Genomic DNA, 27789 nt, shown 5'->3' on the forward strand with positions numbered 1-27789 from the left:
ACAGGCTCTCACACTTAGTGTTTCTGTGACACATTGAAGAGAAGTTTGTGTTGTTCACAGTTGTGCTTGTACTGAGTGACAGCTGACATGACCTAACAGGAATAATGTGTCTGTGCTGAATGAGAAGTAACACACAATGAAGTCTTGATGCATCTCAATCATCCAGGAAAGTGAGTCTGTTGCTTCTGTTCATCTGGACGCAGCGTTTTGTGGGAGAAACGTGTCGTCATCATCAGGTGACGTCTTCAGTCTCAGCTGCAGGTTTCAGTCTTACAAACAGGACATTTGCATAAAGACTGAAAGCAGCTGCAGGAACGATGGGCTGGGAGCTCCGTTCCTTCATCTTAATTATGCAGATTCTCAGGACCATTGATCAACAACCACTGATCCATGTCCATGAGTCCCATTCACAGAGATGTGGGAATGGCTGCAGTCACAGCATGTAAGATGGAAATAAATGAGAAGTATTTAGCTGAAGTGGATTTGATTTATGTTACTTCTTTTTTAACTTGTAGTTCTACATTGGAAGATTATTGTGATATTGAAATATAAAAATACATTTATATTCTATTATTTTCTCAAAATAAGCGTCACACTCGTGGAAGCCGGTGTAGCCGCCGAAACGCCTGCATTTATGGAGACTTTCAGCCCCAGGTAGGCCAGTTATGGATCTTGGATCCACATTATGTCAGCAGCTGTTCTCCACCGTGAACTGTGTTCAAACAAACACGCTCACGCCTCACAGACGACAGCTTACAGTCCTGTAGAGATAAAGTGACTTCGTACAGCCCCGTCTTCAGTCTTGTGGAGATGATCTCGACGCTTTGGTGGATGTTACTAGCTCCTGTGCAGTATTTTGTAAAGACATGATTATACCCCGTAAGCGCGTTAAAATGTACGCTAACAATAAGCCATGGGTCACTAAAAGTGTCAAATCCTGTTTAAGGAAAAAGAGACAGGCCTTTAAAGAGGGGCTGTTACCGATTTTCAGACAGCTACCAAGGAAATGAAAATCGAGATCTTGAAAGCAAAACAGACAAAAACCTTCTTGAAAGCAAATTTGCTGCAAAAACTTTTGGGTCTGCCTGGACTTGTATGAAAACCATAGCAGGGTTTCAAAACCCCCAGAGCAGCAGTCAGGTCATTTTAGATGTTTTAATTCAGACAGAGATTTTCAAATGCTTTAAACATGTTTTATGCTCGTTTTAGTTCTTCTGATTTCAGCGAGGATATTTGGGAAGTGAAACAGAAACTGAGAGATACTCAGCACTTTATCATTGAACTCAGCGATGTTAAAAAGGCCTTTCATACAGTCAATGTGAACAAGAGCCAGGTCCTGATAATATTAGTGGCCGCCTAATTAAATCTTGTGCTGATGAACTCAGGCCTATATTTCAGGTTATTTTTAACAAATCCTTGCAAACACAACATGTGCCCTCTCTTTGCAAAGAAGCAGTCGTGGTTCCTGTCCCTAAATCTAAACGACTTCAGGCCTGCTGCCTCACTTCAGTTGTCATGAAAGTCTTTGAAAAAATCCTCAGAAATGTGATTATGAAGAGACTGAAGGTCAGCTGGATCCAATGCAGTTTGCATACAGGCCCAACAGAGGAGTGGAGGACGCACTTTTGACTTTACTAAATCTGATTCTTAAACATGTAGAGAGTAAAGGGACTTTTGCAAGACTTCTTTTCATTGATTTTTCTTCGGCTTTTAATACAACACAGCCCCATATTTTAATTAAAAGACTTTTAGAACGGTTTGAAATCAGGAAAAACCTGCTGGGCTGGATTTTAGATTTTCTAACTGACAGGTCACAAAGAGTGAGAATAAATGGGGTTCTGTCTGACCCAGTGTTCTCCTCCACAGGTTCTCCTCAAGGCTGCGTCCTATCGCCCTTATTATTCACTCTCTATACAAACATGTGTCAGGGCAGACATGAAAACAGGGTCATTATTAAATATGCAGATGACTCTGTTATTGTCAGCTTACTGAAAGAGGGTGAAACTAACCACGGCCCAGTCATTGATGACTTTGTTCAGTGGTGGGAGGAGTCTTATCTCCAGCTGAACATATCTAAAACAAAAGACATGGTTGTTGATTTTAGGAAACAACAAAATGGGCACGGAGTCACTTTAATTAAAGGTCAGAAAATAGAGCAAGTACAATCATATAAATATCTTGGGACCATAATCAATGAAAAACTGAACTTTGATCAAAATTGCAAATCAGTTTGTAAAAAGTGTCACCAGCACCTTTATTGCCTTAGGAAACTTGTTCATTTCCACATTGACCAAAAAATGTTAACTTTGTTTTCTCGTTCTTTTATTGAGTCTGTTTTATCCTTTTGTTTGGTGGCATGGTTCGCTCAGACCTCTGTCACAGAGAAAAACTCTCTGAATCAGATAGTGAGATGGTCCAGTCGTCTGATAGGTGAGCCACAGTCTTGTTTAGCCTCCCTGTACTCTGAGCAGGTACAGAGGATGGCTTTATCAATCCTTAAAAATGGTTCCCATCCTCTAAGGGGTGAATTTCAGCTTCTTCCCTCAGGACGGAGGTTTCTATTTCCGAGATGCAGGACAAAGCGTTATAAAAATCGCTTTGTCCCCGTTGCTGTCACTGAATTAAATAAGAACTGTTTTTGATTCGAAATATTAAAGTATGTGTCACAGTGAGTTTTATATATTTACTAGGTATGTGTGTTTTTAAAGGGATGTCAAATGCTGCCATTTGTCTGTAAAGCAAATTTACCTTGCCTTTGGGTATAAATAAAGTTACCTTACCTGCAGACGCTGTGCGCAGAGGTTCAGGAGCAGAAGTCCCGTTGTAAACATATCACGGCAGACCCGACGATGTTTGCATGAACGCGCTTTTTTTAAAAGTCAGGTCAAGGCTCCAAAAGCCCAAAGGCGATATAACAGTTTGTGTTTGCTACATGGATCATTGTAGTTCAGCTTTCCTTTGTTATATTTCTTTAAGAGCTCAAAATGTGTTCATTACATAAATCAAATGTAATTTTCTCTGTAGCACTTCATGGATTTCATAAGCAACACACTGTAGTTGTTCACACAAAGCATAAAGGTAAAAACAATATACACAGTGTTATCTTCATTTTAGATGTCACAAAGTATTTGCGGCTCCCAGTGTTTTCCCGAACCCTGACCCTTTGCGTGGAAACCGGGTCCAAAAGGCTCTTTGGGTGTTAAAGGTTGCTGACCCCTGCACTAGGCCCAACTGACACATATATTTGATTCCAAGTACAAAAAATAATGTGTAACCTGCTGGAAGAATGTAGGAGGTTGAGACAGGATCTCAACACTTGGTGTCTGCAACAAAAGACAACAATATGTGGGCCGATCGTGGCTCAAGAGTTGGCAGCTCGGCTTGTAATCGGAAGGTTGCCGGTTCGAGCCCCGGCTTGGACAGTCTCGGTCGTTGTGTCCTTGGGCAAAAAAGCACTTTGGGGTCCTTAGGGACGAGTAAAGCGCTCTACAAATACAGGCCATGTAATGGCAGAAACGTTCTCTACTGTAAATCCTGACTAGTTCATTAACTACAGATCAGTTTCAGTGAACATTATTCACAGAGGGATCTGAGTTCCTTATACCAGACTCTACAGAAACTGTAACACTGTACAGCTCTGCGACTCAACAATATGACAACAATGTAACACACACTAGAATCATCAAATAAAGCCCCACTAACCACTAGAACTAACTAACTAGCACTGGACACTTGCATATTAGAGATTTCTACCACCATAGGAGGCGAGATATCATCCTTGAACCAGAGCATCCAGCCCTCAATTTCGGACATAAAAAGCGACGTGGCCAGGCATGATAACACTTTGACTGAACTGCAGGACTGTGCCTCGAACCACTCTGACACCATCGCCACTCTCCAGGCCACTGTGGAGCGTTTGTCTGCGGAGGTAAAGAAGCTAGATGAGAGATGTGGAGCTCTTGAGGCACTCCAGGAGGAATAATTTAAGAACTGCACACTCAGAAAAATAAAGGTGCCAACTGGAATTAAAAGTGGTTCTTTAGACTGATGCCATAGAAGAACCTTTTTTGGTGCCACAAAGAACCTTTCAAACAAAAGTTCTTTGAAGAACCATTTCTTTCAGTGGTTCCCCAAAGAACCATCAAGAAATGGTTCTTTGGGGCACCTTTAAAGGTTCTTCAATGAACCACTGAAAGAAATGGTTCTTCAAAGAACCATTTTTAAAAAGATCCTTCAAATGGTTCTTTAAAAGAACCATTTTAAAGAACCTTTTTTGAGTGGTTCTTTAAAGAACCATTTTAAATCTTTCAAAATAAAATGTATCATAAATTGAATTTGAGTAGGGTAAAATAAATACAAGCACATAGACATATATTAATGGTTTATTGGCACTTTGTATTACAGAAAAAGACATTTTAATGCTAAGCACAACACCACTACTAATAATAGCATATAAGTCATTTAAACAGTAATAATTAAATATCTTTACTATAAATACATATAAATATTATACTATAGATAAAACAACAATTTTTACATTAGAAATAGCAATACTTTCATAACAGACAATTAAACAACACATTTTCATCAGCATGTTTGCATTTTCAGTAAAACTATTTCAAGAACAATCTTTTTATTTAAATTATCAATGAACTGCAGCCTTAAGTTATGTAAGTTAAGTTTAATGTGAGACTCATGGTCCTTTGTTAGTCCACACTGGGATAATTTCAGTCTCTCACCTGCACTATGCTGGCAATCTATGAGATATTTAATGCATTTGCCACTCTTTGCACAGCTACTGGTACAGGTGTAGTCAGAGTTCCCAAGTTGAGAACAAATGCCTCCAAAAAGCAAAATGTCTTTTTTAGTTCACTTGGATAGGCAACATTGTAGACATGGTACAGGGAGAAGACAATACCCATCGCCAATGAAATGTCCATTTCCCCACTGTCCAGAATCCTTTTTTGTCCATCCATCTGGACATTGACCTCAGTTGAATCACTCAAGGGCTTGCCGTCACTGCTGCTGAGTACGATTGTAGGTATCGGGCTGTGTGGATCCTGAAACAGAAATTAAATTCTTGAAATGAGGAGTATAGTTTAAATAAGTATAAACAACAGCTGTCCCTGTGCCTGTGCCTGTCCCTGTCCCTGTGCCTTCTGGTATTCCTGCAGGAATACCAGAAGGCACAGAGGGACCCAAGATGACTGAGTTGGTTCACACCTGTTGGCGGAGGCGCTATCTCTCGAGGAGAAGCCACTCATCGATCGAGCACATAGAGTGAATCGCCAGCGTCCCAAACAAAGTCATCTTCCTCGGCCCATCATCTTGAGATTGCACTACTACCACATTGGTGAGGAAATTCTGCTGAAAGCTGCAGAGAACAAGAACCTGATGTATAAGGGTTTTTAAAATAAACATCCTCCCAGATTTCCCTCCCTCTGTTGGAAACGCAGAGCCGCATTTGCAAATATGAGAGGAAGACTACGTGGGATGACCGGCGTCAGGTACAGACTGCTATACCCTGCAAAGCTGTTAGTGACCCATGGTGATGTGAGGAAAAGCTTTAGCGATCCCAAAGAGACCGTAGACTACGCGGAGAAGCACCTCTCCCACCCACCTTCAAATGTATTAAAAGCAAGGATATATCTATATGTCTAACGCTGACACAGCACTGTGTTTCTTCTTTTCCCTTTATATTCCATGTAAAGGTGAATATGGAGCGTTTATGGAGCTCATTTATTGACCAGCTGTCAGTTAGAAGGTAAGAGTTACTAGGTTAACAGAGGTTAGCAGTAACAGTACGGGGAAGTATATTGTGTTGTTCTTTTGTTGGTTTTTATTTTATCCTACTTTACTTTGTTATTTTGATTTTACCTGTTGTGAGTGCTTCCCGTAATTCTCCTTTTTCTTGCGCCGCTGCGGCCAGAGTTCACAACATTACATATTTTTGTATCTATAAACAGGAAGCTGACACTCTCCAGACTTTATCAAAGGTGTGAGCGTCACAGCAGAGGCCTTTGTGTCAACGTAGCTGAAGACAAAACACAGAAACACATGAAGGAGATTTTCCTGGCCTGGATTTTATACAAATATTCTGCAGTACATCAAAAATGAAAGAAAACCATTAGTCAACATATGAACATCACCTCTGAAGTTACAGAGCTTTGATTGGAGACACAGCTGAGCGTTTTGCATTTTGCATAATTAATTACATAATTAATTATGTAACCATAATTAAATGGTTACATCATCTTTAAAGTCCCCAGAGATCAGGAAAAGGGCCTGAGGGTGCTGTGTTTGGAGTCTGCTGGTTACAGTGTGCAGGACCTCACAGGCTGCTGCAGCGTTAGCAGAGGGCGGGACATACACAGCTATCATAATCACGTGTGTAAACTCTCGTGGTAGATAGTACGGTCTCATGCTAACCGCTAGCAGCTCAATGTCCTTACAGCATAGCGTCTCTTTGATAGAGAAATGCCCAGAGTTACACCATCTATCGTTCACAAACACAGCCAGACCCCCTCCTCCCTTCTTACCACTCTCCGCTGTTCTGTCATAAGAGGCTCAGCAGCTAAAGCAGCACACCTGGGTCTCCCAGCCTATTAAAAGCAGCCCTTTGCTTCACCTGCTTCACTAAACATTATTATTTTAAGCAGAGTGGTGTGATTTATGTAGGCATTGCTGTGTGACAGGATGACTTTTCTTGCACACCCACCAAATGAGGGCGCACATGCTTCCACGCCCACTGGTGACTGCACACATCCTTTCAAGGAAGCATTTCATTCATCCCTAACAAATGGAACAAAACACTGTGCAGCGTGTTCAGGTTTGAACGTGGCCCTGGCCTCTCTCTGCATCCACCTGGCACATGCAACACACATCCACTCCCTGCTGAACTGCTTGTATTTGATGTGTTGAAGTTTTGGTAAAGTTTGAATAAATTCCACTTTATTTATAGGAACATTTCATCTGTGGACTCCTGCTTCCCCTCTCCTTGAGCCAGTTTGTGACGGGAACATGACATAAGAAAAGTAATTTATCCCTTTTTGATTCTGTGTATCTGGCGCTCATCCAGTGAGTTCACACTTGGCAGAAACAGACTGAATTTGTCTGGAGAACTTTGGCTTCAGCCAAGTTAGATAAACACACTGTGTCTCTGTCAAAACAGCAGTGTAGTTGTGGCACCCCTGTGAGGGAATGACCACATGAATATTATTTTGTGTAAAACACTCATGTAACGGGACATTTTTCATTGCTATATGTATTTATTTTCAGTTTCTTTAAGAGGATAGAAAATCCATGTAACAGGGATTCATTTTATGTTAGAAAGCAGTGAGGGCGGAACTTTGGTGCTTGCTCCGGGGTTTCGGGGAGCAGTAAGTGGAGCCCACCTTCCGCTGCTTCCTCAGACACGTTCTGGAGGAAAGCAGAGACGCATCGTGTCTTCCTTACTCTGCTCTTCACCTGCTTTTACAGGTCGGTACACGGTGCTCGCACCGAAAATGTTGTTTATTGTCACCATGGTTACCCACGTTAATGTGAATGGGAGAGTTAAGGCGGTCCGCCAAAGTTATTTATATGTAAACACGGGAGAAAACCAGAGGAGTGTCCCGCGCGACCGCACCGCGAGCCCGCTCGTTAGGTGGAGCGCTCGTGAAGCAGAGTCAGTGCGCTCCTATGCTCTGTGCAAACGTGTTGTAATGCTCCAATCAAATCAGTTCTGTGAGATGTGAATGTTAATAGTTCTGTTAAAGTGACTGAGTAGATTAGCTAGTGTAACACAAGCACTCTGAGCAACTCTGTGTAGCTAACAGAGGCATTCATGGGTTGATTCAACAAGCTGTGTTTCATGATGCACTAAATAGTGATTTTGCCAGTAAATTACTGGAGGGAACAAATGTAATGTATTTACCAATGCTGTTATTGAATAGAACTGTTTAGCCAGTAAGACACTGCAGAAGACAATGTGATGTGTTTATTGATATGATAAAAGGATGTAGCTGTTATGGAAAGAAGTGTGAACTTGAGAAACTGAACCAGTTAAAAAGAGTATATTTCACTGATGTTGTGAAATAAGTAAATGTCATTGATGTGAATGAGGAACCAGCTGAACAGTATATTGAAAGCTCATGTTTAGTGTTTTATAGCATTTATTTGTGTGAAATAAATCAGACTCAGACACGTTCTGGAGGAAAGCAGAGACGCATCGTGTCTTCCTTACTCTGCTCTTCACCTGCTTTTACAGGTAACATATTTGTCATCGAGGTCTTCATCCTTGGGACCCGTAACATAGTAACTTCTTCATTGTTATACTTCTATAGTTTTCCCATTTTGTGAGCTGTGGATGTGGAAAGTGTCTCAGTGACACATCCACATGAAAACGGCGTTACCTTCGTTCATTTGCACGTCAAATGAACGAGCTGTTTGGACTTTAACGTCACAGCTGATGCTTCGATACTCGAACTCAAGAGTTCAGCTTCCACTCAGAGGTACAAGTACACACAGCAAAGATAAACGTGTACACAAGGTGGAACCCACAAGTGCACAGCTCCAACCAGAGATGGGCAGTAATCCGATTACTTTTTTCAAGAAACGAGTAAAGTGAGGGATTACTATTGCAAAAAAGGTAATTAGATTACTGTTACTTTCCCGTAAGCACACTGCGTTACTAAAACCGCAGCTGTGTGCAGATGAACAATGGATAATCTATCGAGTGTGGAGAGAGTGTGAGCGTGCAGCGTTTAAAGCGTGGAAGCACTGACCTTACTTTGAGTTTGACTCTGTAAAAAGTGACAAAAACATTAGCATCCGCTGTTCACTGCGTGGGAAGACAACATGCTCACTCACTATGTGTTAATGGGCATGCTTATTTATAACTTTGATAAAATGTCATAAAAATAATTCCATGCCAGCTCACCATTGGTGATCAGGTAGTTTCTGTTCCAGTTCCAGTCCCATAAATCATGAAGCTTGCTGCCAGAAAAGCTTCAAATCTCCTTTGAAAGCTGTTTGTGGTCTTGATTGTGGGAGCTTCAGTTGTCTGACTCCAGCTGCCACACAGTGCTCACTGATATCATTTGCAAAAACCCCAGTGTGACAATATTTATCAGTGAAGCAGAAATCAGGAAGTGACGACTTTTCTTTGAACATTTGCTAAGGCTAAGCTGTGCTTTCTACCACAGTTGGGAATTTCCTGGTTTACAACAAATTATTGTGTCAACACCGCATAAGATTTCAAACTACAGGAAAATCACTGGAGTTATAAGAGGCAGACAACGACACACACACCACATGCATGCTGTTGCTATTTATTGTGGATTAACCTGTCAAGGGCAAGAACAAAAGAATTCTGCCTCAAATACAGGAAATCATAGCTTTCCTGTATTTCCTCCATTGTTGGCATGCTGGTTAGTGCTGTTGCTCCACAGTAAGAAGGTCCTGGGCTAAATTATCCATGAATGTAAACGGCTGTGTGTTTCTATCTGATAGACTGGTGAGCTGTCCAGGGTGTACCCTGCCTGGTAACCTATCACTTCAGGGTTATTTCCCAGCCCTGCTGCAACCAGGATAGAGATAGGAGGATGGTAGTTGTTGTAGACCCATTCAATTTCAATTGAAGGATTAAAATGTTCCAGGAGCTCAACTTACTCCATCTGAACATGTTTCAATCGTGTTTTATGAACACAACATGCAGCTTTACTGAATATGAAAAGGTTGTGTTGATTTAACTCAGTTGTTTAAGTTTCTGCCAAAGCAAAACCTTTGTGTGCAACCAGTGTCCACTATTGAATCAAGTCAATCCAACATGTTTTTGTCAGTGCAAAAGGAGTTACGGTGCCTGTATTCCTGCACAATATTGTCCCGGGAGGGAGGAAAACTTTCTGGTGAAGTTTTGGTTGATTTTTGGGTTTTGCGTAACACTAGGTTGATTTTATCAGTGAGGTTTGGATTGTTTTCTTTCTCTAAGAGAGAGAAAGATGGTTTTATGCTTGGACATGTTTGCAATGGGCCCCAGTATTTGTTACTTTATTAGTATTTTATTGGTTGCGTTTGTTTGTGCTTTTGTTACAGTGCACTGAGATAAGAACATCTGAGAGGTGTGATCCACCGGTGGTGATATTTTGGTATTTTGTGAGTTCCCGATTTAACAAATCAGCTCTTTAATCCAGACCTGAGAGGTTGAACTTTAAAGCGCTATAAAATATTCTTACTGGAAACAGTGGCAAAGTGTTTTTCTCCATGATTATAATGAGCTTGGGAGAAATTCACTTATATGTGACATTGATCACATGAGAAGTCCTGAGCCTAAAAGGATTGCAGCCAGTCAATCCAGTCCAAAAACAAGGAGCTGTTTTCCTTTAAAATGATGACGTCATCTTGCTGGTGATGGAAGCTCGAATAGGTTGCGCGTGAGACTCCATTATCAGCAATATCTGGTATGAATGTGTGTGGATGTATGCATGTGACTGGACTGTGATGGACTGACGACTAAAAGTTTAACTGACTTGATACTGAGAGAAAAACGGTGCCGACTTTAGGATTAGTGAATGTCCACAACAATTCACCCAGCCTGTAGAAGAAGGGTGGAGGTTTTGTCTTGCTTTGTTTGTGCAGGAGCAGAAGGATGACAGAGACTAAAGGGGGAGGCTGTAGCTTCACATGAGTGTGAGCTGCAGACTGAACCCTTTGGTTGCTAATGTTGAGTCACTGATGTTTGCATTAAGAAAATTGTGTTTTATTAGCTGTGTTTTAATTAAGGTATCACATTATATTGTTGGGAATGTTAAATGCTAAAGTGAAGAAAAGCTTTGATTTCACTCATGACTGAACATGTTATTATTAACCATAGCAGGCCACTGTAAAGTGTCAATTAACTGTTATAGAGGAAAAAAGGCCAAAAACTCTGTTAATACCTATGAATAACAGGCAATGATAGACTTGTCACATTCAAAATAGAGATATGTAATAACAAACACGGGTCCGTGTCATTTAGGTTCTCCATTGAAATAGTCAATCATTTAGAAAACTAGAATATATATATATATGTCTCAACGCTGTTTCTCAATAATATTAAAAACCTAAAAACTATTGTTGTGGAAGATAGAAGTCACTGTGACAGCCCTCTGACTGTGGAGGATGTTTGTAATCCTATTTCTGCACTTAAGGCCAACAAATCTCCCGGCACAGATGGTTTAACTGCAGAGTTTTATGAATCATTTTCTAATCTCCTGGCTCCGTTCTTACTGCAGCTTTTCATAGGAAGTGTAGAGAATAACATCCTCCCTCCTACTCTTGCTCAGGGTCTCATAACACTTATTCCAAAGCCAAACAAAGACTTACTTCTTATTGATAATTGGAGACCCATCTGTCTGCTCAATGATGACTATGAGATTATGGCTTTAGTACTTGCTAACAGAATGAAAGAGTTCTTGGACACAATTATCGATGAGACACAATCAGGCTTTATGAGAAACAGACACCTTTCTAAGAACATGAGACTGGTTTTAGATCTACTTGATTACTCTGATTTGGTATCTGACTATAGCTTCATTCTCTTCCTGGATTTTTAAAAGGCTTTTGATACAATTGAACATCAATTTATTTTCCAGTCTTTGGAAAAATTTGGCATTTTTCTGTAAAGCTATCAAAACCTTGTACACGAATGGCAATAGCTCAATTAAAATGATTAAGACTCCACCCCGAGATTTGACCTGTTATACAAGGAATCAGCACAGCTGATAAGGAGCTCATCATCAGCCAGCTAGCTGATGACACCACACTCTTCTTGAAGAATGCAAATCAAATCCGTCCAGCCCTTAGTGTTATTAGTGATTTCTCTGAGGCATCTGCTTTATGTCGAAATCTAAAAAAATGTGAATTACTAGCAATTAAAGGCTGCACTGCAAATGCTCTCTGTAACATTTCTGTTAAACAAGAAGTCACATATCCAGGACTGTTAATATCCAAAGACCAAAAGTCAAGATGCTCGTCAAACTTGTCAAACAGCGTTGGGGAATTCTCAATGGTGCTTGGTGCCATACCCTCAGGGACTTTAATGTTATATAAAAACACTGACAGCTCAATATCTGCCTCAGTCACTCTCCCTGATCCAGCTGAGTCAGCAGTGGGAAAAATCTGCTTTTCACAGGAACTTGGTAACAGCAATAAGAGAATACGTAGTTTATTCCAAGAAGATATCATGTCTCTCCCATATATAGAATATCTTACTGGAACCGACATGTTCCAGATATCACCTGGAAGACAGTCTGGATGATCCCATAAATATCTAATTGTGAACAAGGTGAAGGAAATCTCATATAAAATTCTTCATAAATGTGACCCAGCCAGTCACTATGTGGTAACATTTAAAAGAGACATAAATACTAATTGAACTTTCTGTGGGGATCATCCAGAAACTGTGGCACATCTCTTTTGGTTCCTCTACACAGAGATTCTGGAAGAATTTAGCAGTTTTGTTATTGTCCATATTTTAAGGGAGTTTTCTTTACGATGGAAAATGTTTTATTCTTTTTCTTTAAGTTCCCCAGGAAGAATGATAAATGTTTTTTTATAAAATATTTGTTAATACTTTTAGCTATTTTATATCCATAAATGTAAGTTTATTAATAAAACACCATATTTCTGCCGTTTTATAAGGATATGAATTGTACATACAATCAATTTCAGACTCAACCAACAAAAAGCCTCTCAGAACAATATTTATATGTTGATTTTTTTCGCCTACTCATATCATAATTTTTTTACTCCTGGTTCTGTATGTTCATGTTCTGTTCTTTTGTAAACTTCATCTGTTTGTATGTTGTATACTCATTGTGTTTCAATAAAGTTCGATTTAAAAAAAGGTACGTTCTAAACGAAGCTTCAGACGTCACTGATCACGTGACTCTGGCCAAACGAATCAAGCCTCGACACGGTGCTTCTGAAGCAGCGCGTTGATCTTTCTGACACACGCACCGGAGCGTCAGCTTCAAGCGGACCATCACTACGTCTCACATCTAAAGGTGTCAAGGTAACTTTGAACTGAGTTCAGTCAATCTGGAGTTTTTCCAAGTTTTCTGTTGCTCTCTGTGAGAGAAGAGCGTTAAAGGCGGGGCTCTCCAGAGTCCAGCAAAACAGGAAACCACAGCTGGGTGTGTGTAAGTGTGCAAACCAATAGAATGCATCGTGGTGGGGGGGGCATCACGGGCAAGAAAAAAATAAAATAATCGGTCGTACCCATGCTTCCCCGACGTCATGCCAGCGCATATTGGGAAATTCGTAGGCACCGATCGGTTTTCTATCAGCCATTTGCTGGGAGTAAGGGCGCCCTCCGTTTGCGAGGTGCGCCTGCTGCTGGCGGCACAGGGAGGAGAGGGCGGGGCGGCGGGGAGTCTCTGGCTGGCTGGAGCGGCATCTAATAACCAACTCGCAAAACAAAATAAAAACAACAAACAGATATTATGATACAGACTTATAATCTGCACCCATGTTTTTTCTAAATTCTATAAAGTGAGCGCGAGAGCCCTCGGTGCGCCTGCGCGCTGCTGAAGTCAAAGTAAACTTTATTGTCATCTCCGCTACAGACAGTCCAGCATATAGAGAGACGAGACGACGAGGCTGCAGTTACAGCGGTGCAAGTAAACAAACAATAAATATAAGAAGAGTAAGAAAATAAATCTACACTTTAGGACTCGGGGTAAAGGATCAATAACAATTTAATTTATAATTTACAGTTTGATGATTTAAAGTCTCACACAACCCGTCAAAAGGGGCGGGGCCGGCTGCTTCCAAGTAGAGCACATTTCATTTATAATGATGTAAATCCAAGCCCATCATGGATTCACGATCTGAATCCTGGGTTGTGTGAAATCCCAGAAATCAACCTTAGACAAAGTGAATCTGTGAACTAAGGTGTAGGTCTGTTAGGTTAATTGTGCTGATCCTCGGGTTGGGGGATTTGTGTTTGTACTGGAGCGCAAAATTCAAACCAATGGAAGATGGACAACAAAAGTTCAAAGCCATCAGGTGCTCAGGTTAGAAAAAAGAGAAAAGATGCAGGTAAGCAGACGTGTGATTGGATAATGGCAGGTCATCCTGAACCAATCAGAGTAAACTCCAAACAATACATTATGTTACAGATTTTAATATTAATTAGTCATTGTTACTTGTTGATTTGTCCTTTTCTCATTGTGTGACGAATTATGACGACTGTTTGGTAGCTGTTATTGTCTCTCTCTCTCTCTTCATGTGTGTTTCTCTGGTGAAACAATAGTTTTGTGTTAATGTTAGGGCTGCACGATTTTGCATAAAATGAGAATCACGATTTTTTGGCTTAGAATTGAGATCATGATTCTCTCATAACAATAAATAAACATAAAACAACAAATGTCTCACGTTTTGTTGTTGCAGCAAAATGTTGTCCTGCTTGAAATTCCGTCTCCACCGTTGCTCGACGCTGCGTGTATAGAGCAGGTAGTGCAACAATAGAAAAATAGTTGCGGGACGGCACTGTGTAGCGTTTGTCTAGGGTGTTGATCGTTTTCCTAAATCCCTCGTTTTGCACAGTGTTGATGGAGCCATATCTTTGGTCAGGTGATAAGTGATAGCCTCCGTAATGTCTTTGTGCCTGCGGGAGTTCGACGTGTATAGGGAAGCGCTGTATAAGGTTCCCGTTATTGATGTTTGGGTGGTTGACCGGGACGGATTTTCTCCTGTCACTTTCTCGTCATCCCTGACGTGCTCTCCGTGGTTTTTTCCCTGCTAATTTTAGCATCACACGGCACAGCTTCTGTATCACGTGGTATAAGGCTCCGCCCTTGTCATTTGTTGAGCAGGAAGAGTGAGCACTTGTTTTCATGCAGAGTACGTCCCGGATCAAAATGTGAAGTTTTACAAATCACCACTTCTTTAGTGAATATCATTTCAGTCTCAGACGATCTCGTTTCTCTTACAGAGGTTGAATGCACCTTCTGCGGATGGCGGTACCACACAGTGTGCGTGGACTTCCCCTGCACAGAAGGCAACTACAAATGCTGTGAATGCTAAATAAACAGAAACAAATGATCCCTGTTGTCTTTGCTTGATGATTGGTTTGAGTCTTGACAATCCACATTGCTGGCGTTGCATCTTTCAATGCCAGCAATGGCAGGTATCAGTGCTCAAACCTTTTGTGTTGTTTCCAACAAGTTGCCCACCTCGGGAAACAAAAATGTGTTCTTTTACTTGTCAGATGAACATATGAGACACTTTGACTCTTCAGTGCAGTGTGGAGCCTAACAAAGAGCTGTTTTGTGTCCCAGCTGATCAGCAGGAGGAGGAGAGTCTGACGGAGCAGCAGAGGAACATTTTCAGCTACTTGGACTCAGCTCAGCCACTACAGAGGAAACAATGAGCTCAACACAGAAGGTGACAGACAGAGCAGGACCATATGACCAAAGATATTTATCACCATATACATTTGAACATTTGCCATAACGATGTAGCTGACGATAGAATTGACACCAGACAAAATACTTTACAGCTGCACAACTTTATTAAAAACCCATCAATGTATTTTCACTGAAACAAGCAGCTGTTGTTTATGTGCATTAAAGTTATATAAAAATGTAACAGTGCAAATGCAAATTCCTCGCTGACAGTTTAACCAAAAGGCGTTTCCAGTGGAAACTGGCCGACACATCCTGAGCATAACCATGTATAATATCCACTAAACTTCAGAAGAGGTTATACAGTCGTGGCCAAAAGGTTTGAGAATTGCATAAATATTGGAACCTGGAGAAGTTGCTGCTTAAGTTTTTATAATAGCATTTTGCCTGCACTCCAGAATGTTATGAGGAGTGATCAGATGAACTGCATCGTCCTTCTTTGCCATGAAAACGAACTTAATCCCCAAAAAGCCTTACCACTGCATTACATTGCTGTCATCAAAGGACCTGCTGAGACCATTTCATTGATCGTCTTCTTAACTCAGGTGAGAATGTTGGCGAGCACGAGGCTGGAGATCATCATGGCTGTATCCCGATTCAGGTTCTGCAGCTTTAAAGTCCTCAAGGGCCGCGTACTCAAAGACCGCTAAGGCCGAAGTGCGAGGCTCGTAGGCTCGTGAAATGGGACATCTAGCCCAGGTTGCCTAGCAACCATGATACTAACAGCTGGAAACGTTTCATACAGCTTTGTTTGACAGAAATGAAGGAGAACATATTTAGTTCATTTGTTTCTACATGAGCTCTGTGTGATTTGATGAGTATCTGAGGCTGAGACCACAGGACTGTGAAACATGATTGTTGGGCTTCATTTCTGTGCTGAACAGTCGTTTAAGATTAGCTGTAAATAACAATTAGCTGATGTTGTTCATGAGACTAAAGTCAGTGTAAATATAATATGGCCAATATTATAGTTATTATATTAATCACTTCACTCACAGACAAGTATCTGTGACAGTGTGTATACAGATGTATCATATATAAGAGACAAATGTTGTTCTTGTAATATGTTGGTACTAAATTTGGCTCAATGCTTACATATATGTGTAAAAAGCAAATGTAGGAGCTGTGATAACTGTGTCTGATAGAATGAAGAGTAGACTGATATATGAAATATTCCTTTATTGGGTGAGAAAATCAGACCATGTCATAACTGCTGTAAGTCACACAGAATAGATATCAGAGCCTTAAACAGGCTGACTTCTGCTAAATGGGTCAAACTGGGCAGAAAGTCTACAAACACATAACATCCTTATAGAATATGATGTAACACTATAGATCAACTTAGCTCAGAATATATAAAGCATATAAACAGTTACAGCAATATGATGCAACAAACACAGCAGCTACTGATCCAAAATACTCAAAGCTTCATAGAACTGAAACCAACATTTATTTTAGCTCCATTCTGCTGCTGATACAGACTTTAGGTTTCTGAACATTAAACTTGTTGCTGCCTTTCATAGTGTGTAACTTGAAGGCCCGGAGTACTTTCTCCCACACTGGAAACACTGGGATGATCACATTATTTGAACATTACCTAATAAGACTGATTCATCAGGGCTGCAATGCCTCACAGATGATGTGCAGCAGTGGCTCCCTCAGTCTGTCCTCACTCTGGACACTTGCAGTCGTCACACATGGAAATCAAATGTGTGATAAGCTGCAGGATTCAAACACAAGTGTAACTTATAAACACATGTTCATACTTTTATTCCACAATCAGAGAGAAAGAAACAGAGAGAGAGTGCAGGACAGACAGACAGGTGACAGTCTCAGGTGTACACACTGCTACACAACAGCACCAGAGAAGCAGGATTTAGTGTTTGTGTTATTACGAGTGTAAACAAGAAGAGTTCCAGATGGTGCAGTGGACACATGTGTGACTGCTGTGATTAAAGCATCTTTCTTTCAGCTTAACGAGTGAACCGTCAGCTCGTTCAAACACACGTTAAAGTGCGTTTGGCTCGACACCACCGAACAGAGGCAGCAATATAACACAGCTAACATTAACAGTGCAGTGGATCCTGCTTGTGCCGTGATGTTCAGGACTGCAAACCGAGCAGCATCACTGACTTTCAGCTTGTTGTGTTTGTGGATATATGACTGACTTTAATTATCCACAAAATCATCACATTCTCTGTCAGATTAAGCTCGACTATTGAACGGCGTATATTTTAAAGGCTTTAAAACCAAGTTAACGCTGAAAGTACAAACATCACTAATGTCACATAACTCTGCCGACAAGGCATAGCTATGGCTATGAAATGCTCTTTGTGTATCACTTCTTCATTATGAAAGATGTCATTAATGCACTAGTAATGTCTCATCTGGAGTATTGTTCAATCATTTGGTCAGCAGCTAATAAGACAGATCTTAACAGACTTCAGTTAGTCCAGAATAAGGCGTCCAGATTAGTGTGAAGATGTTCATACTATACTAATATTGATCAAATGCATAATAACCTTTCTTGGCTTCCTGTACAGGCTAAAATATTCTATGGCTTACTTGTAGTTCTAAAGAAAGCAATTCTGTTAAACACACCACATTTATTCTGCTCAGCTGCAGTATCCAGATGAAATACATCATCATATTACACAGTTTTCAACAAGCTGCAACTTAGTAAATGCTCGAGTTAAAAGTAACGTTTTGTAAAACTGTTACATTTAGAGCAACTTTTAAGTGGAATAAGTTGCCTTAAAAAATTAGAGAATTATTCAAAACTTCAATGAACACTTAAAAGCCGATTTACAGAGCTTTTAGTTGTTGTAAATATTGTAAGACATGATTTGTTTTTGAAATTTGTGTAATGTGCCTCAATGTTATTGATATTCATCATCAACATCATCAACTTTATTTATAAAGCACTTTAAAACAACCACAGCTGACACAAAGTGCTGTACATTGGAACTGTAAAATAAAATTACATGAGCTATAAATAAAACACAAATAAAAGAAGAGTGAAATCATTAAATAACTACTTCAATTAAAAGAGAAACTAAGTCTCACTGAGGTTAAAAGCCAAGGAATAAAAGTGGGTTTTAAGACGTGATTTAAAAGTGGACAGTGAAGGGGCCTCTCTAACGTGCATGGGCAAATGATTCCATAAATTTGGAGCCACAATAGAGAAGGCCCCGCCCCCTCTGAGCTTCCTCCTGGATCTCGGTACCTCCAGGAGCAGCTGGTCAGCTGACCTGAGAGACCGACAGGGTGTGTGGAGATGAAGAAGCTCAGAGAGGTAAGGCGGGGCAAGACTGTGAAGGCATTTAAAAACAAACATAAGAATTTTAAAATGAACTCTAAAAGACACAGGCAGCCAGTGCAGAGAGGCTAGCACGGGGGTTATATGCTCTCTTTTTTGAGTCCCTGTTAGGAGTCGTGCAGCCGCATTTTGAACCAGCTGCAGACGTGAGAGCAACGATTCACTGACCCCCACATAAAGTGAGTTACAGTAGTCCAGGCGGGAAGAAATAAAAGCATGGATCACTGTTTCAAGGTGCTGCCTCGAAAGAAAAGATTTTACTCTTGCCAGTCGCCTTAAATGATAAAAACCGGACTTCACCACTGCTCTGATTTGGTTGTCCAATTTAAAATCACTGTCCAACTTAAAACCAAGGTCAGTAACAACAGATTTAAAATAGACTTCCAGGGATCCTAAAACAACAGGGGAGGACTCACAGGGACCACTGGGTCAAAACACCAACAGCTCTGTTTTCTTTTCATTAAAATTTAAAAAGTTTAGAGCCAACCAAGCTTTAATGTCATCTAGACATGTCAAGAGAGGTTTTATGGAGATGCCATCCTTGTGTTTTAGTGGCAAATAAATTTGGCAGTCATCGGCATAACAATGAAATGAGATCCCATGCCTTCTAAGGATAGAACCCAGAGGCAATAGATACAGTGAAAAGAGCAGTGGCCCTAAAATTGAGCCCTGTGGGACGCCGCATGACAGAGGAGCAGAAGACGATTCGTAACCGAGAAGGCTGACAGAGAAATATTATTATTATTATTGATTGCTTATATTTGAACAATTGTGAAACCTCACTGTGGATGTAAGAGTGAAATTATGTGGATATCTTGAATCCACTTTATTGTGTAATATTTTATGTGAGTATTTGACGGAAGACAAGCAACATCTGTTGTGGAAGCTAACGGGGTTCCTTTTGAATAAACAAACATAGGATTTATTATCACTGAATAATTATGTATAAATCTATACAAATTATAGAAATATGTAATAGGAAACAACAAAATAATCTAAATTATAAAATAGTGTGTGTGTGTGTGTGTGTGTGTGTGTGTGTGTGTGTGTGTGTGTGTGTGTGTGTACACAATCAGGAGGGATGGGCATGATTTTAGTGTTTGAACAGTCATGAATTATCTTTAACAGCAGGTTGGATGTAATGTGTTAGAACTACCAGCAGGTGGGGATAAGAGACCTTTAAGGTGTTTGGTGCCACGCTCCACCTTCAGGTTTAAAACTAGTGTTAATGGAGTTTGAAGGTTGAGTTTGTTCCACGACTGCATTTCACTCACTGCCTCTGTTTGTATCTCTGTCACTGCAGGACCAACATGGAGCCAGAAGTCAGCGCTCTCAGGAGGCCGACAAACCTCACAGAAGAAAGGGAGAGAAAAAACACAACTGTGACGAGTGTGGGAAGGGTTTTACTGAGAAGGCTAAACTAAAACGGCATCAGGTCATCCACACTGGAGAGAGACCGTTCAGCTGTGACTTGTGTGGAAAGTCTTTTTCCTTCAAGGATGCTCTAAAAAGACACCAACTCATCCACAGTGGAGTTAAAGCGTACAGCTGTGATCAGTGTGGCAGAGCTTTTACTCGTAGTAGCCACTTACAGAGTCATCTAGTTACCCACTCTGGAATTAAGCCATACAGCTGTGACGAGTGTGGGATGGGTTTTACTGTGAGGGCTTCACTAAAACAGCATCAGGTCATCCACAGTGGAGTTAAAGCGTACAGCTGTGATCAGTGTGGCAGAGCTTTTACTCACAGTAGCAACTTACAGAAGCATCTAGTTACCCACTCTGGAATTAAGCCATACAGCTGTGACGAGTGTGGGATGGAGTTTACTCTGAAAGCTTCACTAAAACGGCATCAGGTCATCCACACTGGAGAGAGACCGTTTAGCTGTGACTTGTGTGGAAAGTCTTTTTCCTTGAAGGGTTCCCTAAAACAACACCAACTCGTCCACAGTGGAGTTAAAGCGTACAGCTGTGATCAGTGTGGCAGAGCTTTTACTCACAGTAGCAACTTACAGAAGCATCTAGTTACCCACTCTGGAATTAAGGCATACAGCTGTGATCAGTGTGGCAGAGCTTTTACTCACAGTAGCCACTTACAGAGTCATCTAGTTACCCACTCTGGAATTAAGGCATACAGCTGTGATCAGTGTGGCAGAGCTTTTACTCACAGTAGCAACTTACAGAAGCATCTAGTTACCCACTCTGGAATTAAGGCATACAGCTGTGATCAGTGTGGCAGAGCTTTTACTCACAGTAGCAACTTACAGAAGCATCTAGTTACCCACTCTGGAATTAAGGCATACAGCTGTGATCAGTGTGGCAGAGCTTTTACTCACAGTAGCAACTTACAGAAGCATCTAGTTACCCACTCTGGAATTAAGCCATACAGCTGTGACATCTGTGGAAAAACTTTCAGCCAGAGAGGGAGCCGAAATACACACCTACGCATTCACACCAGACATGATGTGTACTGCTGTGAACAGTGTGGCAAAGAGTTTACAACAGACGCACACTTACAACAACACATGTTTACCCACACTGAGGAGAGACCTTATCAATGTGACCTGTGTGAGAAGACTTTTAAATCTCCACGTCACCTGAGACAACACCAACAGATCCACACCAGAAAGAGACTCTACAAGTGCAGCTACTGTGAGGTATGTATTTATATTGTTATCTTGTCATTTTAGCCTGACTGTTTGGAACAACTCCTACTTGAATCACTACCTTATCGTGGTGGAGGGGTTTGTGTGTCCCAGGGATCCCAGGGGCTATGTTGTCTGGGGGCTTTTGCCCCCTGGTAGGGTCTCCCATGGCAAATTGGCCCTGGGTGAGGGACCAGACAAAGAGCGATTCAAAAGACCCTTATGAAAAGGACACCGAGGGAACAGTTTACCCTGCCCGGGATAGGGTTACCGGGGCCCCGCCCTGGAGCCAGGCCCGGGGAGGGTGCCCGAGGGCGAGCGTCTGGTGGCCGGGCCTTAGTCCATGGGGCCCGGCCGGGCACAGCCCGAAGAGGAGACATGGGCCCATCCTCCCGCAGGCCCACCACCCGCAGGAGGCGCCATAGGGGTCGGGTGCATTGTGTGCCGGGTGGCGGCCAGGAGCGGAGGCCCTGGCGGACTGACCCCCGGCTGCCAAGACTGGCAATAGGGACATGGAATGTCACCTCTCTGGTGGGGAAGGAGCCTGAGTTAGTGCGTGAGGTTGAGAGGTACCGGCTAGATATAGTCGGGCTCACCTCTACACATGGCTTGGGCTCTGGAACCAGTCTCCTGGAGAGGGGCTGGACTCTGTCTCAGTCTGGAGTTGCCCCTGGTGAGAGGCGGCGGGCTGGGGTGGGTATTCTAATATCCCCTCGGCTTGCTGCCGGTACGTTGGGGTTTTTCCCGGTGGACGAGAGGGTTTGTTCCCTGCGCCTTAGGGTCGGGGAACGGGTCCTGACTGTCATCTGCGCTTATGCGCCGAGTGGCAGTTCAGAGTACCCAGCCTTCTTAGAGTCCCTGGGGGGGGGGTGCTGGAGGGTGCTCAACCTGGAGACTCTGTTGTCCTGCTGGGAGACTTCAATGCTCACGTGGGTAACGACAGCGAGACCTGGAGGGGCGTGATTGGGAGGAACGGCCTCCCTGATCTGAACCCGAGCGGTGCTTTGTTATTGGACTTCTGTGCTAATCACAGTTTGGCCATAACGAACACCCTGTTCGAACATAAGAGTGTCCATAAGTGCACGTGGCACCAGGACGCTCTAGGCTGTAGGTCGATGATCGATTTTGTAATCGTATCACCAGACCTGCGACCATATGTTCTGGACACTCGGGTAAAGAGAGGGGCTGAGCTGTCAACTGATCACCACCTGGTGGTGAGTTGGATCAGGTGGCGGGGGAGGACGCTGGACAGACCTGGTGCACCTAAACGCGTAGTGAGGGTGTGCTGGGAACGTCTAGCAGAGGCCCCAGTCCGCGAGATCTTCAACGCACACCTCCGGCAGAGCTTCAACAGCATTCCGAGGGAGACTGGGAACATTGAGTCCGAATGGACCATGTTCAGCGTCTCCATTGCCAAAGCTGCTGCATTGAGCTGCGGCCGCAAGGTGGTTGGTACCTGCCGTGGTGGTAATCCCCGAACCAAATGGTGGACACCAGAGGTGAAGGGAGCCACCAGGCTGAAGAAGGAGTCCTATCGGGCTTGGTTAGCCTGTGGGACTCCGGAGGCAGCCGACAGGTATCGACAGGCCAAGCGGAATGTGGCTCGGGCAGTGGCTGAAGCAAAAACTCGGGTGTGGGAGGAGTTCGGAGAGGCCATGGAAAAAGACTTTCGGACTGCCTCGAAGAGATTCTGGCAAACCGTCAGGCGTCTCAGGAGGGGAAAGCGGTGCTCTACCTGCACTCTGTATAGTGCTGGCGGAGCGCTGCTGACGTCGACTGAGAAAATTGTCGGGCGGTGGAAGGAATACTTTGAGGACCTCCTTAATCCTACTGACACGTCTTCCGAGGAGGAAGCAGAGTCTGGGGATGAGGGGAATGACCCACCAATTTCCGGGGGCGAGGTCACTGAGGCAGTTAAACAACTCCTTGGTGGCAGAGCCCCTGGTGTTGATGAGGTCCGCCCCGAGTTCCTGAAGGCTCTGGACGTTGTAGGGCTGTCCTGGTTGACACGCCTCTGCAATGTTGCGTGGAGATCAGGGGCAGTACCTGTGGACTGGCAGACCGGGGTGGTGGTCCCCATTTTTAAGAAGGGGGACCGGAGGGTGTGTTCCAACTACAGGGGGATCACACTCCTCAGCCTCCCTGGGAAAGTCTATGCCAGGGTGCTGGAAAGGAGAGTTCGTCCGCTAGTCGAACCTCGGATACAGGAGGAACAATGCGGTTTTCGTCCTGGTCGCGGAACACTGGACCAGCTCTTTATCCTCTCCAGGATACTTGAGGGTGCATGGGAGTTTGCCCAACCAGTCTACATGTGTTTTGTGGACTTGGAGAAGGCATTCGACCGTGTCCCTCGGGGTGTCCTGTGGGAGGTGTTGCGGGAGTATGGGGTGTCTGGCCCATTGCTACGGGCCATTCGATCCCTATACGACCGTTGCAAGAGCTTGGTTCGCATTGCCGGCAATAAGTCGGACTCGTTCCCGGTGGGTGATGGGCTCCGCCAGGGCTGCCCTTTGTCTCCGGTTCTGTTCATAATTTTTATGGACAGGATTTCTAGGCGCAGCCAAGTGGCGGAGGGCTTTTGCTTTGGTGGCCTCAGAATCTCATCTCTGATTTTTGCAGATGATGTGGTTCTGTTGGCTCCATCGGGTGAGGGCCTCCAGCTCGCACTGGAACGGTTCGCAGCCAAGTGTGAAGCAGCGGGAATGAGGATCAGCACCTCCAAATCTGAGGCCATGGTTCTCAGCCGGAAAAGGGTGGAGTGCCCACTCTGGGTCGGGGATGAGTTCCTGCCCCAAGTGGAGGAGTTCAAGTATCTCGGGGTCTTGTTCGCGAGTGATGGGAGAAGGGAGCCGGAGATCAACAGACGGATTGGGGCTGCGGCTGCAGTAATGCGGACGCTGCACCGGTCCGTCGTGGTGAAGAGGGAGCTGAGTGTAAAAGCGAAGCTCTCAATTTACCGGTCGATCTACGTCCCTACCCTCACCTATGGCCACGAGCTGTGGGTAGTGACCGAAAGAACGAGATCGCGGATACAAGCGGCAGAAATGAGCTTCCTCCGAAGGGTGGCTGGCCTCTCCCTTAGAGATAGGGTGAGAAGTTCGGCCATCCGGGAGGGGCTCAGAGTAGAGCAGCTGCTGCTCCACATTGAAAGGAGCCAGCTGAGGTGGTTCGGGCATCTGACAAGGATGCCCCCTGGGCGCCTCCTGGGTGAGGTGTTCCAGGCATGTCCCACCGGGAGGAGGCCCCGGGGCAGACCCAGGACACGCTGGAGAGATTATATCTCTCGGCTGGCCTGGGAACGCCTTGGTGTTCCCCCGGATAAGCTGGAGGAGGTGGCTGGGGAGAGGGAGGTCTGGGCCTCTTTGCTTAGGCTGCTGCCCCCGCGACCTGGCCCCGGATAAAGTGGATGAAGATGGATGGATGGATGGATGGATGTTTGGAACAACTCTGCTCATTAAACTGTGTTAGCATGTTAGCAATTCTACTGCATGGAAAAGCAGCTCTGAGTGATTATTCAGATTTTCCTTTCAGTTATGATTTTAGTATTACTGTAGTATTATGGTGGTAGTATTGTAGTTATTGCAGCCCAGTAAACTGAGTGTGTTAACTGAAACAGTCAAATGTAGTTGGACGTCTGCAGAGATGCTCTTTATTTCAGGCGACGTTCAGGATACAAATGTTGAAGGACTGACTTACACTGTCTTTGTGTCTTTGTTTAGAAGCAGAGCGACACAGATGGATCCAGTTCTCAACCCTGTCATCACTGTGGTGGTGGGAAAGACTTTCATTGTGACCTCTGTGGAAAAACTTTCAGTCGGCAAAAGACCCTAAAAGTACATCAACGTAGACACACTAGAGACAAACTGAAATACTGCAAAGAATGTGGGAGAAGCTTCACCACAACACATCACTTAAAACAACATGAACTGATTCACAGTGGGGTTAAAAAGCACTTCTGTGATCAGTGTGGGTCATCCTTCACCACTGCAGGTGAGCTTAAAACACACAAACGAGTCCACACAGGAGAGAAACCACACAAGTGCAGACACTGTGACAGAAGCTTCTCACATTCAAGTACTCGTAACAGGCATGAACGTGCACACATGGAAGGAAACTACAGCTGTGACCAGTGTGACAAGAGCTTCAGGAATCTCAGTTCATACTCTGCACACAAACGATCCCACGTTACTAATAAACTGTTTCACTGTTACCAATGTGCCCAAACATTCACCTCATTGTCTGCTCTGTGCAAACATCAGCGCGATCACTCAGGGCTGAAATCACTCCCATCACTGGATCACAGTGAATCTGAAGACACAGAAAGATCCTCTGGTTTCTGTGTCAGACTCAAAAAGCTTGAGATCAGGCTCCACAGAGTTCAGATAGAATCATTTAAACTTGTGTTGAACTGAACTGGTTGCTGGGCTGAACTTCTACATAATACAGATCTACATGGGATCTTCTTTTCTGTTGTTTTACTGAGTCAGTTTTTGTCCTTTTTTCTCTGTCCTGGTTTTGCTCGTCTGTAAATGATTGAAACTCAGTCAAATAGTTCATTGTTCTCCAGCAAAACGTTTTGGAAACTCATGTTTAACCTTTAAAACTCTGACATGTTTTAGCACACAAGGCTTCATCGGGGAGTTCACTCATGATTGGACCATGAGAACAAAGGTTTTTAGTTCTTTCAAAGAGAGTCTTGGAGATGTTTGATGTTTCTGTTTTTCTGAAACCACCTGAAAGAAAAACTATTTTTCTTGCTTTATGTAGTGTGGAAGTTTTTAATGTTTCTTCATCTGTGATGTTCTTGAATGTGTTCACGTGAAGATGGTACAAATAAACTGTCCTTTCAGCTTTAGCTCCTAATTTATTCATTATTTATGGATGTAGCACAGCAGCCGTCTCTTGATTAACACATGGAGGGCTCGGGATCTGATGGTGTCGTCTCCCTAATTTGCCCACTCAGTAAATCTCACTCATGGCCAAGAAATTGAAATAAACCTTGTTTCCCTGCTGGATAGTGATCCACTGTAACTCTGCTCCTCCTTCCTGTTTAGGATTTCTGTGGCTGAAGTAAAATTCCCTCCATCCATCACTTATCCCAGCTAACCCAAAGTGAAATAAAGTTTTGCTCGTCTTAAAAAAGCATTACAATAATGGGCATTACCAATGCAAACTGAATGATACAGAAGATGAAAGAAGAGACTTTGATCAATTAATAAAGCTCATGATCTGGATTCATTGTGGCTGCTACACAGATACTTCTGGGTCACTTCTCTCAGTTAGGAACCTTCCTCACCAAACTGACTGTTGGACCACACCCCTGGTTTCATGAGAAATTGTTTCAGCCATGATTTCTCTTCCTGTATTTCAGAGTAAAGACTGAAGTGACAAATGGAAGCATGTTTAAAAAACGCAATGTGAGAGAGACGTTGAGGTCCTTAGAAGTTACCCTGGGTTTTTCTGTCACCCTGCTAGATGTTACACACCTTGTTATTGGACTGATTTCTACTGCTGGACTACTCCTGCGGAGAGTAACAATACTCTTACTAATTAGCTCCCTTTCACACCTTTGGGGATATTTATTTTTGTGTTTGCAGCGCTGTGAGCCAGAACAGCGAGAGAAAAATCTGCAACAGCGACGAGCCGAATGCTTACGTGAATCGCAGCAGCTGCACATGTGCTACGCTGAATTAGAGGATATCTTTGCTCTGGATTTCTATTTCTACTTTTTCATTTCTATATGATTCTTCTTGCATCTAAACAAAGATGATTCAATTTGCTAAATGTTGATGGCTCTTCGTGCTCAGGTGTAAATGAGACGTAATATTTGCTCTTGGTTTGGTTCTCCTGTACAGAACCTTGCAGTACAACAGAAACCTAAAAACATTCTTTGTAGTTGTTATTCTTAGTTGTTCTGCTGCCTAAATACCACAGGGTCTGATTATGAAGTTATTGAGCTGCACATACTTTACGACCTGCTTAAGTTCGAGGTCACAGCGTCTGTAGAGCAGCTGGAACATAATGAAGTCTACAAGGTTAAAGTTTTCTGTTGGGTCTGTGTTTCCACAAACCCCGCTAATTCTAGAGACTTATTCATCATGAAGAAAACAAGACAGTCGATCGATCGATTACTTGCGCAAGGGAGGCCTCTCATCTGTGTCTAGCACGACAATGACCCCAATGATGGCCTCCTCTCGCTGCCTTTTATTGACAAACATCAAACAATAGTTTTCAAAACACCTCCCCTTGCAACCCCCTTTGGTTACAAAGACAAGTCACTGTATGTAAATGTATACCGTATTTTCACGACCATAAGGCGCACTTAAAAGTCTTAGATTTTCTTCAAAAAGTACGGCGCGCCCTATAACGCAGTGCGCCTTGTGTGTTGTAATGAGGAC

The 27789-nt window shown here is 43.1% G+C and overlaps 3 protein-coding genes across 6 annotated transcripts in view; 1 reads left to right on the top strand and 2 right to left on the bottom strand.

The window, feature by feature from the left end:
• LOC309702355 (uncharacterized protein) overlaps nt 1-27789 on the bottom strand; it is a 249516-nt gene that overhangs the window by 177485 nt on the left and 44242 nt on the right. The window lies entirely within an intron of this gene.
• Nucleotides 1-27789, bottom strand: part of LOC309702241 (uncharacterized protein) — a 163948-nt gene that overhangs the window by 22731 nt on the left and 113428 nt on the right. The gene's annotated exons all lie outside the window — the stretch shown is intronic.
• On the top strand, nt 7736-26148 carry LOC309702245 (uncharacterized protein). Of its 4 annotated transcripts, none has more exons than XM_082526794.1 (4): nt 7736-8248; nt 15303-15408; nt 20051-21403; nt 25111-26148. In XM_082526794.1, exons 2-4 carry the CDS (start codon nt 15391-15393, stop codon nt 25801-25803), a joined length of 2064 nt encoding a protein of 687 aa, XP_082382920.1. In that variant the 5' UTR covers nt 7736-8248; nt 15303-15390; the 3' UTR covers nt 25804-26148. The 4 variants fall into 4 exon arrangements, with proteins under 4 accessions (XP_082382920.1, XP_082382918.1, XP_082382919.1 ...); XM_082526792.1 differs by lacking the exon at nt 7736-8248 and adding an exon at nt 12410-13033 and having other exon boundaries at nt 14774-15408; XM_082526793.1 differs by lacking the exon at nt 7736-8248 and adding an exon at nt 12410-13033.

The sequence above is a fragment of the Aulonocara stuartgranti genome, assembly GCF_965226115.1.
Source record: "Aulonocara stuartgranti genome assembly, chromosome: 3".
Lineage (NCBI taxonomy): Eukaryota > Metazoa > Chordata > Actinopteri > Cichliformes > Cichlidae > Aulonocara > Aulonocara stuartgranti.

What these genes read in the sequence shown, in the direction of transcription:
- LOC309702245 (XM_082526794.1), top strand. An exon ending in ACAAGTGCAGCTACTGTGAG is followed by an intron (nt 21,404 to 25,110) that starts GTATGTATTTAT and finishes GTCTTTGTTTAG; the next exon opens with AAGCAGAGCGACACAGATGG.